Source organism: Monodelphis domestica, chromosome 5 (assembly GCF_027887165.1).
Source record: "Monodelphis domestica isolate mMonDom1 chromosome 5, mMonDom1.pri, whole genome shotgun sequence".
Lineage (NCBI taxonomy): Eukaryota > Metazoa > Chordata > Mammalia > Didelphimorphia > Didelphidae > Monodelphis > Monodelphis domestica.
Window position 1 is genome coordinate 269,656,584 of NC_077231.1, and position 21,802 is coordinate 269,678,385.

The 21,802-nt window shown below is 38.6% G+C and overlaps 1 protein-coding gene across 1 annotated transcript in view; it reads left to right on the forward strand.

Annotated features, from left to right (window-relative positions):
* The first annotated feature begins 8,330 nt into the window (after nt 1–8,330).
* Nucleotides 8,331–21,802, forward strand: part of RSU1 (Ras suppressor protein 1) — a 235,859-nt gene continuing 222,387 nt past the window's right edge. Inside the window, exons 1-2 of the mRNA XM_001368241.4 lie at nt 8,331–8,555; nt 8,786–8,897. Of these exons, the coding sequence (XP_001368278.1) occupies nt 8,789–8,897 (109 nt within the window). The 5' untranslated portion in view covers nt 8,331–8,555; nt 8,786–8,788. The remainder of the gene's footprint in view (nt 8,556–8,785; nt 8,898–21,802) is intronic.

The window sequence follows — 21,802 nt, forward strand, 5'->3', positions numbered from 1 at the left end:
TTCTGGAAAGAAAAATGGGAGAAAGAGATCAGTAGTCTGATAGACAAGACTTCAAAATTGGAGAAAGAGCTGGAAGCATCTAATAGAAGGGCAGACAAAGCTGAAAAGCAAAACCAGTCCCTAAGGACCAGAATTAAGCAACTGGAAGACAGCGAGCTTGCAAAACAGCAAGAATAAAGCAAAGCCAAAAAATGAATGAAATTAACATTTCATAACATTCATAACATTCATAACATTCAACATCAAATAAAAAACAGAGGAAGAAGAGACATGAGAATTATTGGTCTGCCCGAAAAACCAGAGATAAACAAAAACCTAAATGCTATACTACAGGAGATTATAGAAGAAAATTACCCACATATTTTGGAGCAAGGGGGCAAAATAGAAATAGAAAGGGTTTATAGAACACCCTCTATACTAAATCCCCAAAAGACAGCCCCCAGGAATGTAATTGCCAAATTCAAGAGCTTCCAAGAAAAGGAGAAAATCCTACAAGAAGCCAAGAAGAGGAGCTTCAGATATAAGGGGGCTCCCATAAGGATCACACATGACTTAGCAGCTAACACACTAAGAGACCGTAAAGCACGGAACATGATATTTAGAAAGGCAAGAGAGCTGGGACTCCAACCAAGAATCAACTACCCAGCAAAACTGACTATATACTTCCAGGGGAAAGTATGGGCATTCAACAAAATAGAAGATTTCCAAGCATTTGCTAAGAAAAGACCAAAACTTAGTGGAAAATTTGATATCCAATCACAGAAAGCAAGAGAAACATGAAAAGGTAAATATGAAAGAAAGGGAAAAGGAGATAAATCTTATCTCTTTCTTTAAGTCAAACTCTCTTCTATAAGGACTACATTTACATCAAATTATATATATATTAATATGTGGGGAAAATGTATTGTGTAACTCTCAAAAATTGTATGCATCATAAGAATAGTTAGAAGAATCATGCATAGGGAAAGATTGGGGCATTAAGAAGATTTGGAGAAAGGGGGGGCAAAGTAAGAAAAAGGTAGGGGGGGAATCAGCAAAAATACTATTATTTACTTCAAGAAATAGGGGGAGGGAGGACTAAATAGAATAATCTTTCCCATACAAAGATAAACATGGGAAGGGGAGGGGAAGAACTCTCATATGAGAAGGAGAGGAAGAGAGCATGAAGTGGTATTACTTAAACCTTACTCTCAGTGAAATCAACTCTGAGAGGGAAGAACATCTAGATCCAGTGGGATCCTGAATTCTATCTTATCCAACAGGGTAAGAAAGAAAGGAAAATTAAGGAGGGGGAGGGGGGAAGGAGTGTAAAAAGGGAGGGAAGGAGAGGGGGGAGGGGAAGGGAGCATAAAAAGGGAGGGGCTAGAAAGGGAAGTATATCAAGGGAGGAGTCTAGGGGGACGAATATAAAGTAAATTACTGGTTTAAAAGGATATAGCTAAAGAAGAAAGTTCAGAACTAGGGGAAGATATCAAAATGCCAGGGAATCCACAAGTGACAATCATAACTTTGAACATGAATGGGATGAACTCACCCATAAAATGTAGACAAATAGCAGATTGGATTAGAACCCCAAACCATACCATTTGTTGTCTTCAAGAAACACATATGAGGTGGGTTGATGCTCACAAGGTTAGAATTAAAGGATGGAGTAAGACATTTTGGGCCTCAACTGATAGGAAGAAGGCAGGAATTGCAATCATAATATCTGACAAAGCCAAAGCAAAAATAGACCTGATCAAAAGGGATAGGGAAGGTAAATTTATTCTGTTAAAAGGGAGTATAGACAATGAAGATACATCACTAATCAACATGTATGCACCAAATGGTATAGCATCCAAATTTCTAATGGAGAAACTAGGAGAATTGAAGGAGGAAATAGAGAGTAAAACCTTATTAGTGGGAGACTTGAACCAACCACTATCAAATTTAGATAAATCAAACCAAAAAATAAATGAGAAAGAGGTAAAAGATGTGAATGAAATCTTAGAAAAATTAGAGTTAATAGACATATGGAGAAAAATAAATAGGGACAAAAAGGAATACACCTTCTTCTCAGCACCACATGGCACATTCACAAAAATAGATCATACACTAGGTCACAGAAACATGGCACTCAAATGCAAAAAAGCAGAAATAATAAATGCAACCTTTTCAGATCATAAAGCAATAAAAATATTGATCAGTAAGGGTACATGGAGAGCCAAATCAAAAATTAATTGGAAATTAAATAATATGATACTCCAAAATTGGTTAGAGAAGAAATCATAGAAACAATTAATAATTTGATTGAGGAAAATGACAATGATGAGACATCCTTTCAAACCTTATGAGATGCAGCCAAAGCAGTACTTAGAGGAAAATTCATATCCATGAATGCATATATTAACAAATTAGGGAGGGCAGAGATCAATGAATTGGAAATGCAAATCAAAAAACTTGAGAACGAACAAATTAAGAACCCCCAGAAGAAAACCAAACTAGAGAGCCTAAAAATTAAGGGAGAAATTAATAAAATCGAAAGTGATAGAACTATTGAACTAATAAACAAGACTAGAAGCTGGTACTTTGAAAAAACAGACAAAATAGACAAAGTACTGGTCAATCTAATTAAAATTAATTAATTAACTAAATTAATTAAAAAAAGGAAAGAAGAAAGGCAAATTAACAGCATCAAGGATAAAAATGGGGACCCCACCTCCAATGAAGAGGAAATTAAGGCAATCATTAAAAACTACTTTGCCCAACTATATGGCAATAAATATACTAAGCTAGGTGATATGGATGAATATTTACAAATATGCCCAAAGGGCGATAAAAGATTGTCTGCCCTTTGATCCAGCCATAGTACTGCTGGGTTTGTACCTCAAAGAGATAATAAGGAAAAAGACTTGTACAAGAATATTCATAGCTGAGCTCTTTTTGGTGGCCTAAAATTGGAAAATGAGGGGATGCCCTTCAATTGGGGAATGGCTGAACAAATTGTGGTATCTGTTGGTGATGGAATACTATTGTGCTAAAAGGAATAATAAAGTGGAGGAATTCCATGGAGTCTGGAACAACCTCTAAGAAGTGATGCAGAGCGAGAGGAGCAGAACCAGGAAATCATTATACACAGAGACTGATACACTGTGGTACAATCGAAGGTAATGGACTTCTCCATTAGGGTTAATGCAATGTCCCTGAACAATCTGTAGGGATCTAAAAAATACTATCCACAAGCAGAGGATAAACTGTGGGAGTAAAAACACCGAGGAAAAGCAACTGCTTGACTACAGGGGTTGAGGGGATATGTCTGAGGAGAGACTCTAAATGAACACTCTAATGCAAATACCAACAACATGGAAATAGGTTCTAATCAAGAATACATGTGATACCCAGTGGAATCATGTGTTGGCTATGGGAGAGGTGGTAGGAGGGGGGAAGGGAGGAAAAGAAAATGATCTTTGTTTCCAATGAATAATATTTGGAAATGACCAAATAAAATAATGTTTAAAAAAATCTTTTCTCTTGTGTCACCTCCCCTTAATTTTTCACGTCTTCCAATCACATCAGATGCTTTTTCTCCAGGACTGCCCATTTCTTTAGTTTTCACCTTCTCTGGTTAAATTTTCTCCAGGACTGTCTACTCTTTAGTTCTCACCTTCTCTGGTTATATCATATCTTTTGAGCTATTTCACACTTCTTTGGTAAGTTCACCTTTTATTAGTTACTTGACCTTTTTGTGATTAATTTAACCTTAATAGTTAATTAATATCTTTTTGTATTAGATCTAAAAATAAACTTAGCTTAAAGTTCTAGCTTCACTATAAGGTGAGAACTAGGTATCTTCACTGTTCAATCAGGAGATTACAACTTTATCTTCCCCTAAAGTACTGTCTGAGTAGGGTGGAATAATTTTTAAAGTTCACACCCCTTAATTAGCTATTCCCAATTAAAGATGTCTTGGGATGTTTAAGGAAGGAGCTAAGTAAAGATCCCCTAAAAATCTCTTTAAGAGGCTGCCTGACCCAATTCTGGTTATCCCTGATTGAGAGATGGCCATTGAAACCTATATTACTTTATTGGTTTTGATGCTGACTTAACCAATAAACCTGATATAATTTCATATTCTTACCCCCAAATCAGTCTCTTGAAGTAATTTCAATCATAACATTGCAATAAAAGTAGTCTTTAATTTAGGATGCCTAAACAAAGGACAAATGGAGACCTAAAATGAAATAATAATAAAATAAATTATAAGAACTTAATTATGTAAACTCGATAATGTAAATGATAATTATGTAAAAGTAAGTGATGAAACAACATTCCAAAAGCATTGGAGAAGCAGTGGCACAATCTCCAAGCTAAAGATATGACAATCATAGAAAAGGGAACATTATGGATAAATAGTAGGAGTTCCAGAACCCCATCCTCCTGGAAAGAGAAGGGGATGGTGATTTATGAATAGAATCAGCCTGAGTTGCTTTCCTAACAGCCCTAGATATATTTCCCTTCAAGGGTAATCCAAACCACAAGGTGGTGGTATAAGCCTGGGACATGAAAGACGATTCTAGTGATTGTTTATGGGCTACTGAAAGTTACATGTTTTCTGCATTTTCTTTGGGGTGAAATAAAACCTTTCCTGTATCTGGTATATCATTACCACAAGAACTTATACGGGATCTTTGAACTCTTTTAAGAACACTTGTGGAAGTTTATTCACAAATATATCCTGACATTGTTCCTGACTTTGGTTGGGGGAGGAGGGACATAATAAATGGAAAAAAAAAAGATTTTGAGACATTACCTCAACTATAGGACATGGTCCGTGCAAGTCCAGAGTAGATGCCTTGGTTTCCATCTATCATCACTTACATGATCTCTACTGTGCAGCTAAAACCTAGTTTGGGAAATATGATTATTTTGCAAGACCCACACAGAGATCTTGGGATCACAAATTGGATCAGGAAGGAACTTCATATAACATTTGTTCAACTTCAATCATTTTGGAATAGTTATAAAATTGGACCTGGAGGGCTTTGTTTGAATATTAGGTCTGATGGTCTTCCTTTAAGGGAGGCTGTAAACTTATAGAACATATTCATAGAAAAATACGGACAATAGAATTTTTTGATGGTTAATACACCTATGACCCCCAAATAATATTTTGTTTGTTCTCCTCTTTGATAACAAACCCTGGAAATACTTTGCCCAATTCAGATATGCCAATTACTCAGCTTCAGGGGAGTTACACCAAATCAGGGTATAAGAACCCTGCTCTCATTTAGCCCTCCTTGCTGAATGGAACCATGCCTTAGTGCTCCCCAGGACAGCGCCATCCTTATGTGAGTTATACTCTGTGTAAGTGTGTATGCCAGGTTCCCATTTCCTCTCTCCTCTTCCCTGTTGCTTGCAGTAAAGCTTTGTAATGAACTAATTCCCATTGTTTTACATGCCATTCTCAGCACTTGATCTTACTAAGCTTGCTTTTCCTGAAATTGCTCACCATAGGCTTTTTCTTACACATAAATTGGATATCAGGACAAGGATGGAGGCTACTGACATCTGTACCTAAAATGGGGATAGTAGGGGACTGTTTAACCCAGGTAGAGAAAGCAAGGGTCAAGAGACGAATTTTAGGTCCTCCCAGGAATGCCCTTATGATGCCAGACACAGATGAAGAAATTGAAGTTCAGGGAATTTGGGTGATTTGTTTAAGGACCCAGAGCTAATACAGTACTGAGACAGTTCAGCCAGCATGTCTTATTCAATTAGGAACAGAATTAAACCTAGGCAGGATCTTAGAAATGATCTAGTTTAGTCTGCTCATTTTAGGAGGAAATCATGGCCCAGAGAGGTTTTTGTCTACAGTTTTATGCCTAGAAAATATCAGAGATAGAATTCAATTTCAAGTTACATGACTTCAATCCCTATACTATTTCCACTACCTTTCTAGGTTGGATGTATGCTACAGATAGGAGGCAGTATAGTTTAGTGGTTATACACAGATAGATAGATACCTAGAAAGGCATAACATGGGCTTTCAAATCAGAGGAACTTAGTTCAAACCCCACCCTCCACATCACTTATGTCACCTTGGGTGATAAATTAATAAGAAATTTAATTAGTATATTCATAGCACTCTGCTGGATTTCAGATTTTTCATCAGTTAAATGAGGGGGTTAGACTAGATGACCTCTTACTTTTTAGATTTATAATCCTTAGTGTTGTTTGTCACTTGATCTGTAAGGATTAAAATGTGGCTGAACATGGGAGGTCATAAACATTTCTTTCTCTTTAACTTTTCTCCAGTTGGAAAACTTATTGTTAGACTAACTATGGATTCAATAAGAATTATATGAGGCATGCATACAATAATAGCTAAAATTTATGTAATGCTGACTGACATGTGCCAGGAGCTTTACAAATATTGTATTTGATTCTTACAAATCACTCTGGGAGATAGACTTTTATTATCTCCATTTTACAGATAAGGAAACTGAGGCCAAAAGGCCAAATGACTTCTCTAGTGTCACATAGTATCTGAAGCCAAATGTGAATTCAGGACTTTTTGAGTCCAGGTCACAAGCTCTATTTACTATGCCACCTAACTGCCTAACAAATTTTATCATTATATGTTATTCTTTCTTTAGAATCAATCATTGGGCTTGCTTTTTTTCACATGCTTTATTTACTAATGGACTATGGTACTAGTTGCCTCCATAAACTGATTAGATGACTTTCAAGTGGAATATCTACCAGTATGATTTCTGGAAAAATCCAAGCCATAAGTACCATGCCAAATCTCCAAACTCTAGAATGAATATAACTTATAAATTATTACTTTTATTTCCCTGTGAATAGGTCTTTGGGTAGGAGGGGTAGAAGTGGGACAGAAGTGAGTCAGGCAGGATGAGAAAGGGTATTACATAAATTCAAAAACTCCAATATCTAATTTGTTTAGGTTATAACAGTGGTCATTTTTTCCCCATCATGTACCCTTAATGCCATCTGGTGGAGGCTATGGATGTCTTTGAAGAATGTTTTTATCTGCATAATATACATAAGATTACAATGGAAATGATATTAAAATAGTTATAAAAATATTTCTTTAAAAAGTTAGCAGATTTGGGGTTAAGGATAACTGCCCTAAAACATGATTTGAGGTTTGATTTACTTTAAAGTTTATAAAGTATGGAGTCATCAATTGTACCCCCCATGTTAGCTTCCAATTTTTGGAGATACAGAATGCAGCAGGTGTACTGATATTACAATTAAATGAATATTTTAAAGTACTTACTGCACAAGTATGTTTAAAAGGAAAAGTTCCTATCTTAATCCTAAATACTGGTATTTTCATCTAGAGCTCCACTCTCTAGAACCTTCTTTTCTGGTTTCCCCCCAGTAGTCCCACAATAATTTTTTCAAGACAAAAATAATAATAAAAACCAACCAAAGGCACCTGAGGTAAGCTAAGTTCAGGAACCACCTTCTTCCCATTCAACTCTCCCAGGTGGGGCACAAGATAATGGGAGACTCCTGACACTTTGCTAGAATTATATCTGGGATTCTGCTCTTGAATCCAATCAGTATTTATCAAGCCCCTACAATGTGCCAGCACAGTATAGTAAGCTGCTAGGAATTAAAAAAAAAAAAGGCAGTCTCTGCCCTCCAGGAATTTATAATCTAATGGGGGAAGACAACATGCAAATGAATATATCAAAGTTAGTTATATACAGGACAAGTCAATCAAAAAATCCATAAATATATAAGCCCCATCTATGCCCCAAGTACTTGTACTAGGAGACAGATACAAAAAGTGGTCAAGGATTTTCAGTCCCAGCCCTCGGGAAGTTCGCAGTCTACCTGGAGAGACAATAGGCAAAAGTCAGTCCCTGCCCTCAAGGAGCTTCCAGTCTAATGGGGCAAATAACGGGCAAACAAATCTACACAAAGCCAGCCAAATACAGAATTAAGAGGGAACAAAAGGGGGAAAGCACTGGAATAAAGAGGATTGGGAGATTTTTTTTTTAAACTTTTGAGGATAACGGACGCAAAGCTGCACTATCTTCAAACGACCGACTCTGCAAGCACAGGGAAGAACTGGGAGACCCATTAATAAACCTCCACAGAGTTGCTGGCTTCTAAGCGATGATGCCTCTACAAACTCTTCTAAAGGGATCTGTTCATTAAAATGGGCATGCGCATGTTCATACACACGTGCCCTCCGCTTACCCAATCAGAGGACTAAAATAAACTATGGGCGGGGCTGAGGCTGAGAACGAGGAGAGGAGGAGTCTGAGGACTGAACCTCAGAGATGATTGGATCGCCGCGAGCGCCACATTTCGAGATGGGGCGGAGCCTCGCCTGGAGCTCTGGCCTCGGAGCAATTCTCCTAAATTGGGAAGTCTCGGGGATCTTTTCGGGTGGCAGGGGCGGGGGCTGGGAGCGGCTCCATCTGCGCTTGCGCCAGGGTCCGGGACAGGGCGTGTTTACTCTTTTTGGCTGCCGGAACCCCCTAGCTCCCGGCTGATCCGTGCAGGTTACTCTGAAGCTGCTTCTGTTCACCACAGTGAGTGCGGGTGGCATTGGGGGCCTGAGGGCGCCCTTTTGCTGGCCCTCAGACTTGGGGGTCGAGGGATCGGGTCCTGTCTTGGCCGCTGTTGGGGCTGGGCGTGGGAGGGGCTGTGGAGGCTGTAGCTGGTCCGGACCCTGGTGGGTGGGGATGGGGATCTGGGGATATGGCGGGGGTGTCCTCCTCGCCCACGCGTCCCCCTTCTCCTTGTTTCTGTCCCTGCGCAGACCATGTCCAAGTCTTTGAAGAAGCTGGTGGAGGAGAGTCGGGAGAAGAACCAGCCCGAGGTGGACATGTGTGACCGCGGCATCTCCAACATGCTGGACGTCCATGGCTTGTGTGAGTGCCTCCCAGGACGTTGTCCCGTAAACTCCCCTGCCAGGCCAAGTGACTTCCTTTGCCCGCGGTGTCTTGTGCCTCTCTTGCTGCCTAATGTCCTTAAAGTACAACTTTCCTTTGGGCCACTTGAGTGGACTTGGGGTCACTTTCTCAGACTTTTCACTTACATTCTCTTTGGATGGTTTTAAAGGAAATTCAGAGCTGTAGAGCTGGACGAGACCACAGAAGACACCTAGTGTAACTCCCTCATTTTGCACTTGAGGAAACTGAGGCTCAGCGTGTTTAAGAGACTTGACGAACGTCATCGGAGAAGAGATTTGACCCCAGGGCCACTGTTTTTCCACTATACCACTCTTTGATTGATGAGGATTTAACATGAAAGTGCCATGACAATGAATGGACTTATTGAGGGGCTGGCTAAGTGGTGCAGTGGATAGAGAGCCAGGTTTGCAAGCTGGGTTCAAATTTAGCCTCAGACACTTCCTAGCTGTGTGACCCTGAGGAAAAGTCAATTAAATGCAGTTGCCTAGCCCTTACCACTCTTGCTTTGGATATAAATTCTAAGAGATTAGGTAAAGGGTTTAAAAAAATAGACTTGTTGAAAATGCAACATTATAAATCAAGAGTTCTGGAGTATATGTGATTTTGTTTTTCCTATTGAGAAGGAATCCATTTGTTTTATTTTCATTTTTAAGGGGATTTTATCTTAACACAGCAAATTAAAAAAAATATGATAATGCTATTTATTACACTAGACCTCCTTCAAATTATTTAGCCTGACTAAGGTTGACAGGTCTTTTCCTGCACCAAATATAACAGTTTCATTATACCACAAGGTTACATTTAAAAAAAAAAATTCTTTTGTGTGTATCGAAAAGAAACTCCAGTGCAAAAAGACTTGAATCCCAGTCCACAGGAGGAAATTGAAGACAAGGGTTTTTAACCTGAGATCTGAACTTCATATATATGTAGTTGTTAAGCTGTTTGAGTCATGTCTGAATTCATGACCCCATTTGTAATTTTTTTTGGCAAACGATTTGAAGTGGTTTGCCATTTCCTTCTCCAGGTCATTTTATAGATAAGGAAACTTAGGCAAATAAGATTAAATGACCTACCCAGGATCACACTACTAGTAAGTATCTGAAGCTGGATTTGAACTCAGGTCATGGTCATATACATATATATGCTGATACATATGCATAATAATATATACATACATATACATAACATCATTTAAATAGAATTTTTTTTGGGGGGGTAATCCTACATGTATTATTCTGCATTTGAAAATACTATTCTTTTCTTTTAAGACCCTTACCTTCTGTCTTGGAATAAATACTCTGTATTGGTTCCAAGGTAGAAGAGTGGTAAGGGCTAGGCAATGGGGGTCAAGTGACTTGCCCAGGGTCACACAGCTAGGAAGTGTCTGAGGCTAGATTTGAACCTAGGACCTCCTGTCTCTGGGCCTGGCTCTCAATCCACTGAGCTACCCAACTGCCCCTGAAAATACTGTTCTTGTGACAGCTAAATGACTGGATAGAGCCAGGCCTGGAGACAGGAAGACCTGGTTTGAAATGTGGCCTCAGGATACTTCCTAGCTATGTGATCCTGGACAAGTCACTTAACCCCAATTGCCTATCCAATACCTCTCTGCCTTAGAACCAATACTTAGTATTAATTCTAAGAGAGAAGTTAAGGTTTTTTTTTTTTAAAATGAAACATTATTCTGAGAAGGATTTCATTGGCTTCACCAGACTAACATAGGGTGGCACAAAATATGGTTTAGCATTCTTGATTCAAGATAATTGTTCTCTCTCACTGATGAAAAGCTAGAGGAGTTCCCCAAATAAAACTTCATTGTGAGGATTTTGGAAATATAATGGATTTGGAAATATAATGCTGTAACTCCCTGCCCTAGTTTTTTTGTGGGTCCCCACAGTATTCAGTTATGTTGTAAGGGATATAATGAAATTCTCAAAGCAAGATTAGTATTAATTCAGTTTAATTGGTGGAAGATATTTTAAAGTTCTTTCTGATGTCTCATTGTGGCAGGGAAATGACTCTGCAGTCTTAGAGCTATGCCAGTAGAGCCCTGATACAGAATGTTGGAATACAACTTTTCTGAGAAAATATTAAGATATGGTTAGAACTTATTAGGATTAGGGATTGGCAGTCTATAGATTCAATACAGTATCCTACTTTCTGTTAATATTTCACAACCAGTGTTCAGATGCCAGACCTCATCATCGGCTATCCAACTTTTGTGTAATATGAGCAAAATAAAATGAGAATCAATCAATACATTAAAAAAAAAAACTGGACCTATTATCAGGTCCTGAATTTGAAAGGTTTCTTCTTTATGCCCAGGGACTAATTTATGTTCCAGGACTGGTCTAGATGAGTTTGGAAAGGCTTGTTGTCAAGCTGATAGCAGCAAGGTGGGATAAGTGTTATGGAGACTGCTGGGTTTGGAGTTGGAGGAGGGTGTGCTTGAATTTTGCCTCTCTAGCATGTTACCTGAGCAGGTGACTTCATCCTTTGTTGCCTTTTTTCCTGATTTGTAAAATGAAAAGGGCTGTGGATGCAAGTCTTCATGGTAGTCTACTAAATAGTGTTTGGAGTTTTTATGTGTTATTGGAGGGAATACTCAAGCTGATAAAATAAAGTCCTTGAAATGTTGAAGTAATAAAAGAAAAAATACATATACACTTCAAGGAGTGGTGGATTTGTCTTTTCGAGTGTTATATTTGGGGTAATAGGAAAAAGGATTAAGTAATGATGTTAAGAGATTTAATAGATTATTGACAATAGAGTGTTACAAGAATAAAAAGTTACATTATGATGAAATATGGGGTAAAGTATGGTGAGGCCTTTTAAAGGATTTGCCAGAAGAAAGAATCCCATGTTTAGCCCTAGTGTAGTTTCTTCCATCCCTATATGAAGTCTATTGGGTTGATCATGAGGTTTTAGAATATTTATCAAGTACCATTGAATACATACTACTAGGAGGAAAAGAAATAAAAATAGTGGGAAATGTAGTCCCTGATGAGAAGCAATGTAATTACAATGTAATTATATTTGTGGAACTAGAGTGTCTTAAACTAAAAACGATCAGAAGGAATACAATTCAATATAAAAATAAATAAATGTATAATAGAAGAGCATGCCTAGTGGGGTGGAGTTGATCAGGCCTTTCTGGAGGATGGATTTTGAGCAATATTTTAAAGGAGGCAAGAGACATAGATGGGAGAAGAAGAAAGTAGTGGAAGATCCAGATAGGGAGAAGGTAGTAATGTCAGAGATAATAAACAGACTTGCTTGATTTGACTGAAATAGTTGGAAAGTAGCAAGAAATAAAATCAGTGAAAGAGTGTTGGGCCAGTTGGTGAAGGGCCTAAAGAATTTATATGATGCTAAGCACCATCAGCTATTGTATGTCCTGGACCATGAACAAAGTAATGAAATGGTCAAAATGATTTTGGAGATTATTCAAACATTTGGCCATAGCTTAGATTGAAATGGGAGAATTTATAGAAAGGAAGACTATTTAGGAAGGTGTTGCCATAGTCCAGGCCTGAGAGGATTGACAAGAATGTTGATCATGATGATAGAAAGGAGGCATGAATTTGAGACAATTTGAGGCTGAGAGAGGAAGGATCAACAGGTCTTGTGATTGATTAAATATTACAAGAGGACACTGATGAGTCATAGATTTCAGTGGCTTAAAACTGTTAAGCCTGGGGAAGCTGGGTTGAATGTGATGATAAACTACCTTCAGGTGACTCTTCAGGACATAGTCCCAACTTGGAAGAGGAGAACCTGCCATCAATTTGGGCAATGAAGTTGTCAAGAAAACAAGGAATGGCCAGAAACAGGATACAGTGGAAACATCTGCTCTTGTGGTTTCACTGCTTCCTTCCTCCACATCCTTGCCTATATCCATCTTCCACATCTGTCAGACTACTTTGTAGTGTTGTTGCTGAAGGAGGAAGACTTTGAAAAAGATATGTGTTTGTTTGGGGCCATGGCTTAGGAGATTCTTCTATCCCATCAAATGGCTGATTTTACGATTAATAAATACATTTCTTGAAAATCAGTCTAAAAAAATGTCATCTTAGTCACTTTTATCAGTCACTCTTGACCCAGTCAGCATTTTTATTTGTCTAGACATTGTAGGTACAAATACAATGAATGAAAGTCATTTCTCCAAGGAGGTAACATTCCAATGAAGGAGACAAATATATGTGAGTACATAAAGAATATATATATAGAAAGAATGCATAGAAAAAGTATTTAAATCCAAGGTGGTTTGGGAGGGCGGTACACTTGGACAGGTTGGGCATGAACCAGGAAAGTCTTAATAGAGAAAGTTGTGCCTAAGCTACATCTTAAAAGAGGAGAATGATGCTGCAAGATGGAGATGGGGAGTGGCTGGATTCCAGGCATGGGGGAGTTGAAGTATGATGTGTTAAGAACTAAGAGAAGGCCAGCTTGGCTAGATCACAGAATGCAAATGGTGGGGGAGAGAAAGGGAACAAGCATTTAGACATCTCTTCTATGCTAGGCACTGTGCTGAGGTTTTACTGATATTTCATTGAGACTGGAAAGGTTAGTTAGGGCCAAGATATAAATGGTTTTTAGAAGCTAAAGGAATTCATATTTTACCCTATAGGCAATAGGAAGCCAGTAGAGCTCAAGTATGAGTCACGTGGTCAAGGAAAATCACTTTGGCTGGAGGTTATAGGATGGACTGGTGGGATGAGAGACATAAAGCAGGGGGACCCATTAGGAGGTAATGGCAGTAATCAAAGCAAAAAGGGCTAAGAGCCTTAATGAACTAAGGTGGTAGTTGGTGAGAGCAGAGAGAAACAGAAGATTAGATTTAAGAGATTGTAGTCAGAAACAGTAAATATTTATTAGGTGCCTTCTTTGTGGCAGGCAACTGGTAGATGATGTGGTATTACAGGGACAGTGAGTTAAGGGTAACATTGGAGTTACAAACCTAGGAGATTAATTGTTCTCTTGTTGTTTCATAATCTAATCCTTCTGTGAGAGAAAGGGGTCTAGACTGGCCAGACTCTATCCTAGGTTGAGGATAGTTTGGTTTATAATGGAGTAGTCAGAACAAGTATTCTTCCCTGAAACAGTATTCTGCAGAAGCAGCAGGGTATAGGGGAAAGGGGCCAGAATTGGAGGTAGGAGTATTCTGGGTTTCAGCCCATCTCTTGCACCATGGGCACAGGGCACATTCTGACTGAGCCTCAATTTCCTCATCTCTCAAACAAGGAAAAGGATACTTGTAATACCTAAACTCAGAATTGTTGTGAGGATTAAGTGACATAATGTCTATAAAGCAGTTCTGAGCCCTTAAGTTAGAAATTCCAATTTCTACAAGAGGCCCTTGCTGATACCTCTGGCTGTTAGAGCCTTCTCTTTGGAGATTTTCTCCCATTTACACTAGATTTACCTTTTATGTACATAGTGCTTCCCCAGATACAATGTAAGCTTCTTTAGGAGAGTCTCTGTGTCTTACTTCAGTTCCCCAGTTCTTAGCACACAGTTCCTGGCACATAGTACTTAATATCTACTTACTGACTGAGTTGTATGCCAGCCATCACTGGTAGTGAGCTGTAACCTGCTGTCTTTTCTTTGCCTCTTGAGTCACTTAAATTTATGATTCTTTGGAAGTCCTGGGATTTTGTGAAGTCATAGCCATATAATATCACTGAAAGAATATTAGTGTAAAAGAGATGGCTTTAGTTAGGATCATCAAAAACATTGCAGTTTTCTAAATACTGTTTAGTATGATTTCTTTCTCCTAATCAGTTATGGGCCCAGTTCCTTTCCATATGTGGTACCTGCTTTAAGATTATTCTTACTATTTTTCTAAACCTTACTTTCCATCTCAGAATCAGTATTATGTATTTGTTCCAAGGCAAAAGAGCAGTAAGGGCAAGGCAGAAGGAGTTAATTGACTTGCTAAGGGTTACACAGCTAGCAAGTGTCTGAGGCCAGATTTGAATCTAAGACCTCTACATCTGTCTCTCAAACCACTGCACCACCTAGCTTCCTCCACTTAAGATTGTAAACTGAGAGATTAACTCACTAGTCTACCGGTCCATGTATATGAAATAATATGGGCAATATGCATCCATTTTATTTTTTAAGTATACTGGCCTACTTCCTGTTGCCCAAATCCAACATTCCATCTCTTACCATTAATCTATATAAGTGCCTCAATAATTCTCTTTTGGTGTCTAAATATCTTGCGGAGTTGTTTCCCATAGTACAGATAGACCAATTGCATCTGCATCCAGGGATGACTGGCAAATTGTACTATTGAGGGGGAATTCCTTTTATCTCTGGACTTTCTAGGCTTTCCTCTATAAGAATAGTAAATACTTATGGCAAACTCTCCAACTTTTGTCTTTGCTTGATGCTGAATAGCTGTAGGGTCATTGAACAAGTCATGGTCATAGACTTACTAAGGGGTAACTAGTTCAGAGATAAAATATGGCAGAGGCAAGAAGGACAGATGCCAGCCTGTTGTATGATAGCTTACATATGACATGTGTTTTCTGATGTGCTGATGATCTTGGACTACTTTCCACTGGATAGATTGGTTGGTTAGAGAATGTCTCTTGAAAGGCCAACAATATAGACTAGAAGGAAATTGAATTGCTTCGTCCGATGATGGGAGAGATTGTCACAGATCATTCTGTCAGGATGGATTGCCATATGATGTGCTTGTCTGGTTCTATCTCTGCTTTGTTTTAGCTATAACGTCATGTCTTTGGAAGGATCCTGAAGTTTGATTCGGCAAATTTTTATTAAGTGACTACTATATGCAAATATATGAGATGGAACAAAACTGATATTGTCCCTGCCCTCAAGAATCCATCATTCACTAGGGTTGGGGATGGGGGAAACAATCTGTATTAAAGAGAATCAAGTAAAGACTTTGTTAGGAAGTGGCATTTAAACTTAGGTTTGTTTTTTTTTTTTAACTCTTACCTATCATATTGGAATCAGTACTATGCACTGGTTCTAAGGTAGAAGAGCAGTAAAGCTTGGGCAATGGGAGTAAAGTGACTTGTCCAGGGTCAAATAGCTAGGAAATATCTGAGGTCAGATTTAAACCCAGAACTTCTCATCTTCATACCTGGCCATCCCCTATGAGTTTTGAAGGGAGTTAGGGATACCAAGAGGCAGTGATGAGGAGAAAGTGCATTGCAGGTATAGTGTGAAGATTTGGGGGTAGAACATGGATGGAATGTGTGGGGATATAGAGCAATTTACAGTCAAGTGAGTGAAGGGGAGTTATATGACATTAGTCAAGAAAGAGAGCTTGAAGCTACTAATGTAGAACTTCAAATACAAAAGGAGTTAATTTTATTCTAGTGAGAAAAGATGGCTTCTTTTAATTTGGTAGCAATTAGGCTGTATTTTGAAAACAAGTCTGTAATGCCATCTTGTGGTTCTGTTGTCACTTTGTCCCTTAAAAAAAATCTTAGTGAACCATAGTAATAGCTTCAGAACAGTAAAAGATCTGACTTATGCCTTTTAGTAAGCCCCCAATGCCACCATAACTCTTTGGATTAATGTGACTTGCATTGGACTTAGGAGTCTGTCCTGATCTTTGGATCTTTTTGGTTTAAATAATGCTTTGGCTTCTTTAATCCCTGTCCTTCTTGCCTCTCTGCCATATAGTTTCTCTGAACTTACTAGTTCAGAACATGGACATGTGAAATGATAGATATTTTTATTTAAAGCTATTTGAGTTCCCAGAGAGCAAAAGAAATATAATTTATTAGATTTGGGGACCCCATATCTCTGAAGAGGCAACTTTGCTCACTTCAAAATTACATCTCATTCTCCTATCCAATTCCTAGAGCAAAACAAAGTTTCTAACTACCCTCCTGCTTTTCAGTTGATTTTCATCCATTCAGACAATCAAGTAGGCTGAAGACTAGAGAATGACCAAACTAGCATGGAGCTGAAGGCTAACTTTAAATTGTATCAAATTAGTGAGTTCTCTTTGCCTTGTTATCTGACTTTTAAGGATGCATCTGTTGATACAGGTTGGGCTGAATCAAAGGCATAAAATACAGTAACATTGCTTTGAGGCTTTAATAGAGATTTTCAATATTTTGCAGAAAAAATTGAGGCCATTCACCATGAGCTCCCTCATCTCTCCTCTTCCTTTTATCATTCATGTGCCTTCTGCCACTTTCACCTCCTTCAGCCCTGCTTCATAGAGTGAGAACCTTCACTGCCCTTCGTGGTCGCCACAATGTAACAAGGAAATCACTTTAAAAGACTGATATATATTAATTTAAGGTCGCCAAGGAATTCAGCTATGTAATTCCTAAATGAAAACTCAAGTCAGCAGTCAACCTTTTATAGAGTATAATTACAAACAGGAGGAAGAGAGGAATTAGAGATAGAGAGAGAGAGGGAGAGAGAGAGAAAGGGGAGAGAAGGGAATAGGGCGTAAATACCCCTTCTGTTTAGGCTGGGCCAAAAGGCCCAAGCCCTTAGATAGCTGAGGCAAAGAAAAGAGATCAGTCCCTATCACTCACGTGACCAAAATGGAGAAACAATCTCAGGGGCCTCCACCTCCAGCTTCCTTCAGAGCCAACTCTCAAAGCACCACCTTTCAGAGCAAAAACCTCTCCAACCAACCACCCCCAGTCCTCAGACCCCTCTCTCTTTAAGGAAACCATCCAAGTTCCCTCCCCTCAGTTCTCACATCTACCAATCACTGTCCATGTCTTCCCTGTGCCAATGGTGGCTCTAGCTTAACCCAGGACCACCCAGAGGTCTGTGGCTTTGCACATGTCTGTTGAAGGTCATATTCTCAAATAATTAAATCTTGATCCTTTGCTGCAGCTGTTCCTAAATCCTGTTAGGACTGAGTGGGGTGGAAATTGTATTTTCCAAGACCTGGTTCTGTCATTCCAAGTATCTCTATTGTATCAATTCTAAAATCAATCATGACTCAAAGAAATTCCTGTTCTATGCTTAAGCATAGGTCAAAGCCCTTTCCATTGTTCAGCAAAAGGTTTCTGCCCTAAAGTAATCTTAAGAAGGGAGGAGGAGGAACCTCCCATGCCAATGGGGTTCACATTCCAATAGAGTTCCCACTATCAATAGGAAATTTTTCAAGTATGAAATTTCCCAATGGTGAAATTTCCAACATTTATAAGTCTAAGAAATTTTAAGGTTTATATTACCAAGGCTAACATCTCTGCTTATTCAAAGGATATCATTCCATCCCTTTTCCTCCAACAGATTTCTCCCTCTGTCATCCCTATTCTTTCACTTATTTTCAATCTCTTCCTCTACTGGCTCATTTATTTCTGCCTACAAACATAGTCATGTCTCTCCCATCCTGAAAAAAGCACCTTCACTTGAACCTTCTATCTCTGTTAACCATCATCCTCTATCTCTTCTGCCCTTGGCTCCTAAACTCCTCAAGAAGGCAATCTACAGTGTCCACTTTCCTCTTACTCTTCTTAACCTCACCAAAACTGTTTTCTCCAAAGTTACCAAAGACTCTTAATGGCCAAATCCAATGGCTTTTCCTCAGTCTTCATCCTCCTTGACCTATCTACAGATTTTGACACTGCTGATCATTCTCTTCTTCTTAATGCTCTCTTTTCTCTAGGTTTTTAGGATACCACTCTTTCCCAGTTTTTCTCCTATTTATCTGACTGGTCCTTCTCTTTCTCCTTTTTTAGATCATTCTCTAAGCAAAAATGTCCTGTCATAGTTCTGTCCTGGTTTCTCTACTCTTTTCCCTCTCACCTACTTCCCTTGATGATCTCATAAGCTCCCATGGTTTTAATTATAATTTCTATGCTACTGATTCTATTCCCTACAAATTCTCTTCTGATCTCCAATCTTGCATCTCCAACTGCCTTTCAGACATCTCAAACTGGATGTCCAATAGATATCATAAATTAAATATGGGCAAAATGGAACTCATCTCTCTCCCTAAATCCTCCCCTTGCACCTACATTCCTCTCTACTGTAGAGGAAAATACCATTCTCCCAGTCCTTTGGGCTTATGATCTAGGAGTCATCCTGGATTCCTCACTATTTGTCATTCCCCATATCTATTGTGTTTCTAAGGCCTGTCGATTTCACTTGCATATTCCCTTCTCTCCTATGACTGCCTCTACTCTGGTACAGGCCTCTCATGACCTCATAGCTGGATTATTTCAATAACCTGTTGGATCTGTCTGGCTCATATCTCTTTCCCACTCCAATCTATCCTTGATTTAGCCACCAAAGTGATTTTTCTAAAATGCAGACCTTCCCCATCACTCTCTCCCTACACAATAAACTCCAATATAGCTTCCTGTCACCTCCATGATCAAAAACAAAATCCTCTTCATAACTTGCCACCTCCTACCTTTCCAGTCTAATTCCCAGACATACTCTTCAGTGGCTTCTGGCCTTCTTGCTGTTCTAAGAACAGGGCACTCTGTCTTTCAGCTCTGGGGTCTAACTGTCTTCTCTAACTAGAATATTCTCTCTTCTCAGCTCTATCTACTGACTTCCCTGGTTTCCTTTAAATCCCAACTAAAACCCCATCTTGTACTAGAAGCCTTCCCTAACCCCACTTAATATTAGTGCCTTCCCTTGAATTATTTCCTATTTTTCCTGTAGCTTGTTTGTGCATATTTGCTTGCATGTTGTCTCCTCCATTAGATAATGAGCTCCTTGAGGGAAGGGATTGCTTCTAACCTCTTGTATCACTCATGCTTAGCACAGAACCTGGCACATAGTAGGTGCTTGAAAAATGTTTCTTGATTGACTTAATTGATTACTAGCATTCACCCTCTATTTGTCAGGGTTCATTTTTGGTAATTTATAGTTCCTAAGATCAACAAAATGTTATTCTCACCATCTAACTGCTGTGGTTGTTTAAGGTCTGTGAGGCAGCAGTGGCCAGACAGGTGGCAAAACCACTTTCTGTCTTCTCAACTGGTTTGGGCATTGCAGCTTTCATACTTTAAACATTCTATTTCTGTGAACGGTTTCTCTTTTTTTTTTTAATAGCACAGTGGTCCCTTGGAACTCACAAAGAAATAACCACTCACAAATAGATGGGAGTAAAGGTTACATAAATATATCCAAACTACTGCCTCAAATCTTTTTTTTTTTTAACAGCAGATATTTTAGAATCATTTCAATGCTTTTAGTTGCTTTGATTGCATCATTTTGTCTTTGTATCCCAGTGGCCAAAATAGTTCCCGGTGGATAGGAAGGGCTTAAAAGCTTGTAGATGGGTTCAATGATTAGATATGGGTCTTTCCTCAAAAAACAAAGAATACAATCCTATTATAACTTAGTAGGCTGCAGTTGAAAGTACTTCTGGCCTAATAATTCATCACGCTGTAGTCAGCCTCATTATGAGCAGCTCCAAATTTAGACTGGACAACAATACAAAATCCATTTATTGGCTCTTGTGAGAAGTCTTTTTAAATTTGGTCTAGGGCCTGTCAGACCTTCATCCCTGCAGATATTGCCAGTAAGAACTCAGAGTCACTTTTTTTGCTTAAAATGTAGATCTGGAGTAGTGAAGTGCTTAGTGAAGAAAGTCAACAAAAAAAGAGGCAGAAAGTGATAGACTGCTTGGTGGAAAGAACGTTAGAGTTTGGGTCTGAACAATCTGGGTTCAAATTCTACTTCAGGTACTTGCTTTCTGGCTCTTGAGTAATTTATTTAACTTTAATTTGCTCATATGTAATGGAGAGGATTGTGCTAGATGGCTTCTGAGGTCATTTCTAGGTGTGATTCTATGATACTATCATAGGCCAGATTTTTTTGAATGAGGGCTATATTAGGGGAGAAAGGAAATATTGTGTGTCTAGAATGGAAACTTTGGAATAAAATATGGGCAGATTCTGAGGAATCTTGAAAAATTTTATGAGTTTTGACACCCTTCCAACTACTTCTAAATAATTTTTTTTATGAAAACTGCTGAGTCTTTCCCTCTTTTTTTTGTTGGTTGGTTGTCTACTTTGGCAAGGAAGAAAAGAAGGAAGGCATACTTTTACAAATGTTTGTTTTACATGTTGAATACTCCTTTTGTATCATGTGTTGGCTCTTCCTTTTACAGTGAAAAATATGTAGCCTGCTGCTTGTAATGCATAAGGGATGGGGAGCTTATTAAAACATCATGGTTCTAGAGGAACCAAAGTGTTGTGTATTACCTTAGAATTAAGTCTCTCGTTGTGTTCATTGCCTTCATGAGATACATTTTTCTTGGCACTTTCAATGACAACTTTAGTTACTGCATTTTAGAAAAAATTTAAAAAGGAAAAAGATTAGATAATGGGGAAAGTGCTGAGTTAGGATATGGGTTCTTTGGCAAGTAACTGAATCTCTCTTGCTCAGTTTTCTTTTCTCTAACATGAGTAGTTCTTTCTGAGGTTCATCCTAATTCTATATGTGTAAGCCTATGAAATAAATATAAAATATTTGGGGATCCACCTACTAAGACACAAGAATTGCATAAATAGAACTGCTAAACACTTAGCAGAAATTAAATAAAATTAAGCAGTTAGAAAGATAATGTTCATAGTTGGGTTGTGCCATTATAATTAAATGCCAATGCTACTTAAATTCATTTGTAGATTCATTGCCATACCAATCAAATTGCCAGACTTACTTTATAGAACAAAGAGAAAGAATAAAACATTTATCCAGAAGAACAGAAGGACAGAATTGAATAAAGAAGGGGGGGGGGGAAGGAAAGGGGCCTAGATTTCAAACTTAACTACATAGCAATTATCAAAACTACTCTTACTGGTGAAAAATAGGGAGTGATTATTGGAACCTATAAGTTATATATAAACCAGTGAAAAGAAAAATAATCTCATAGTGCTTGA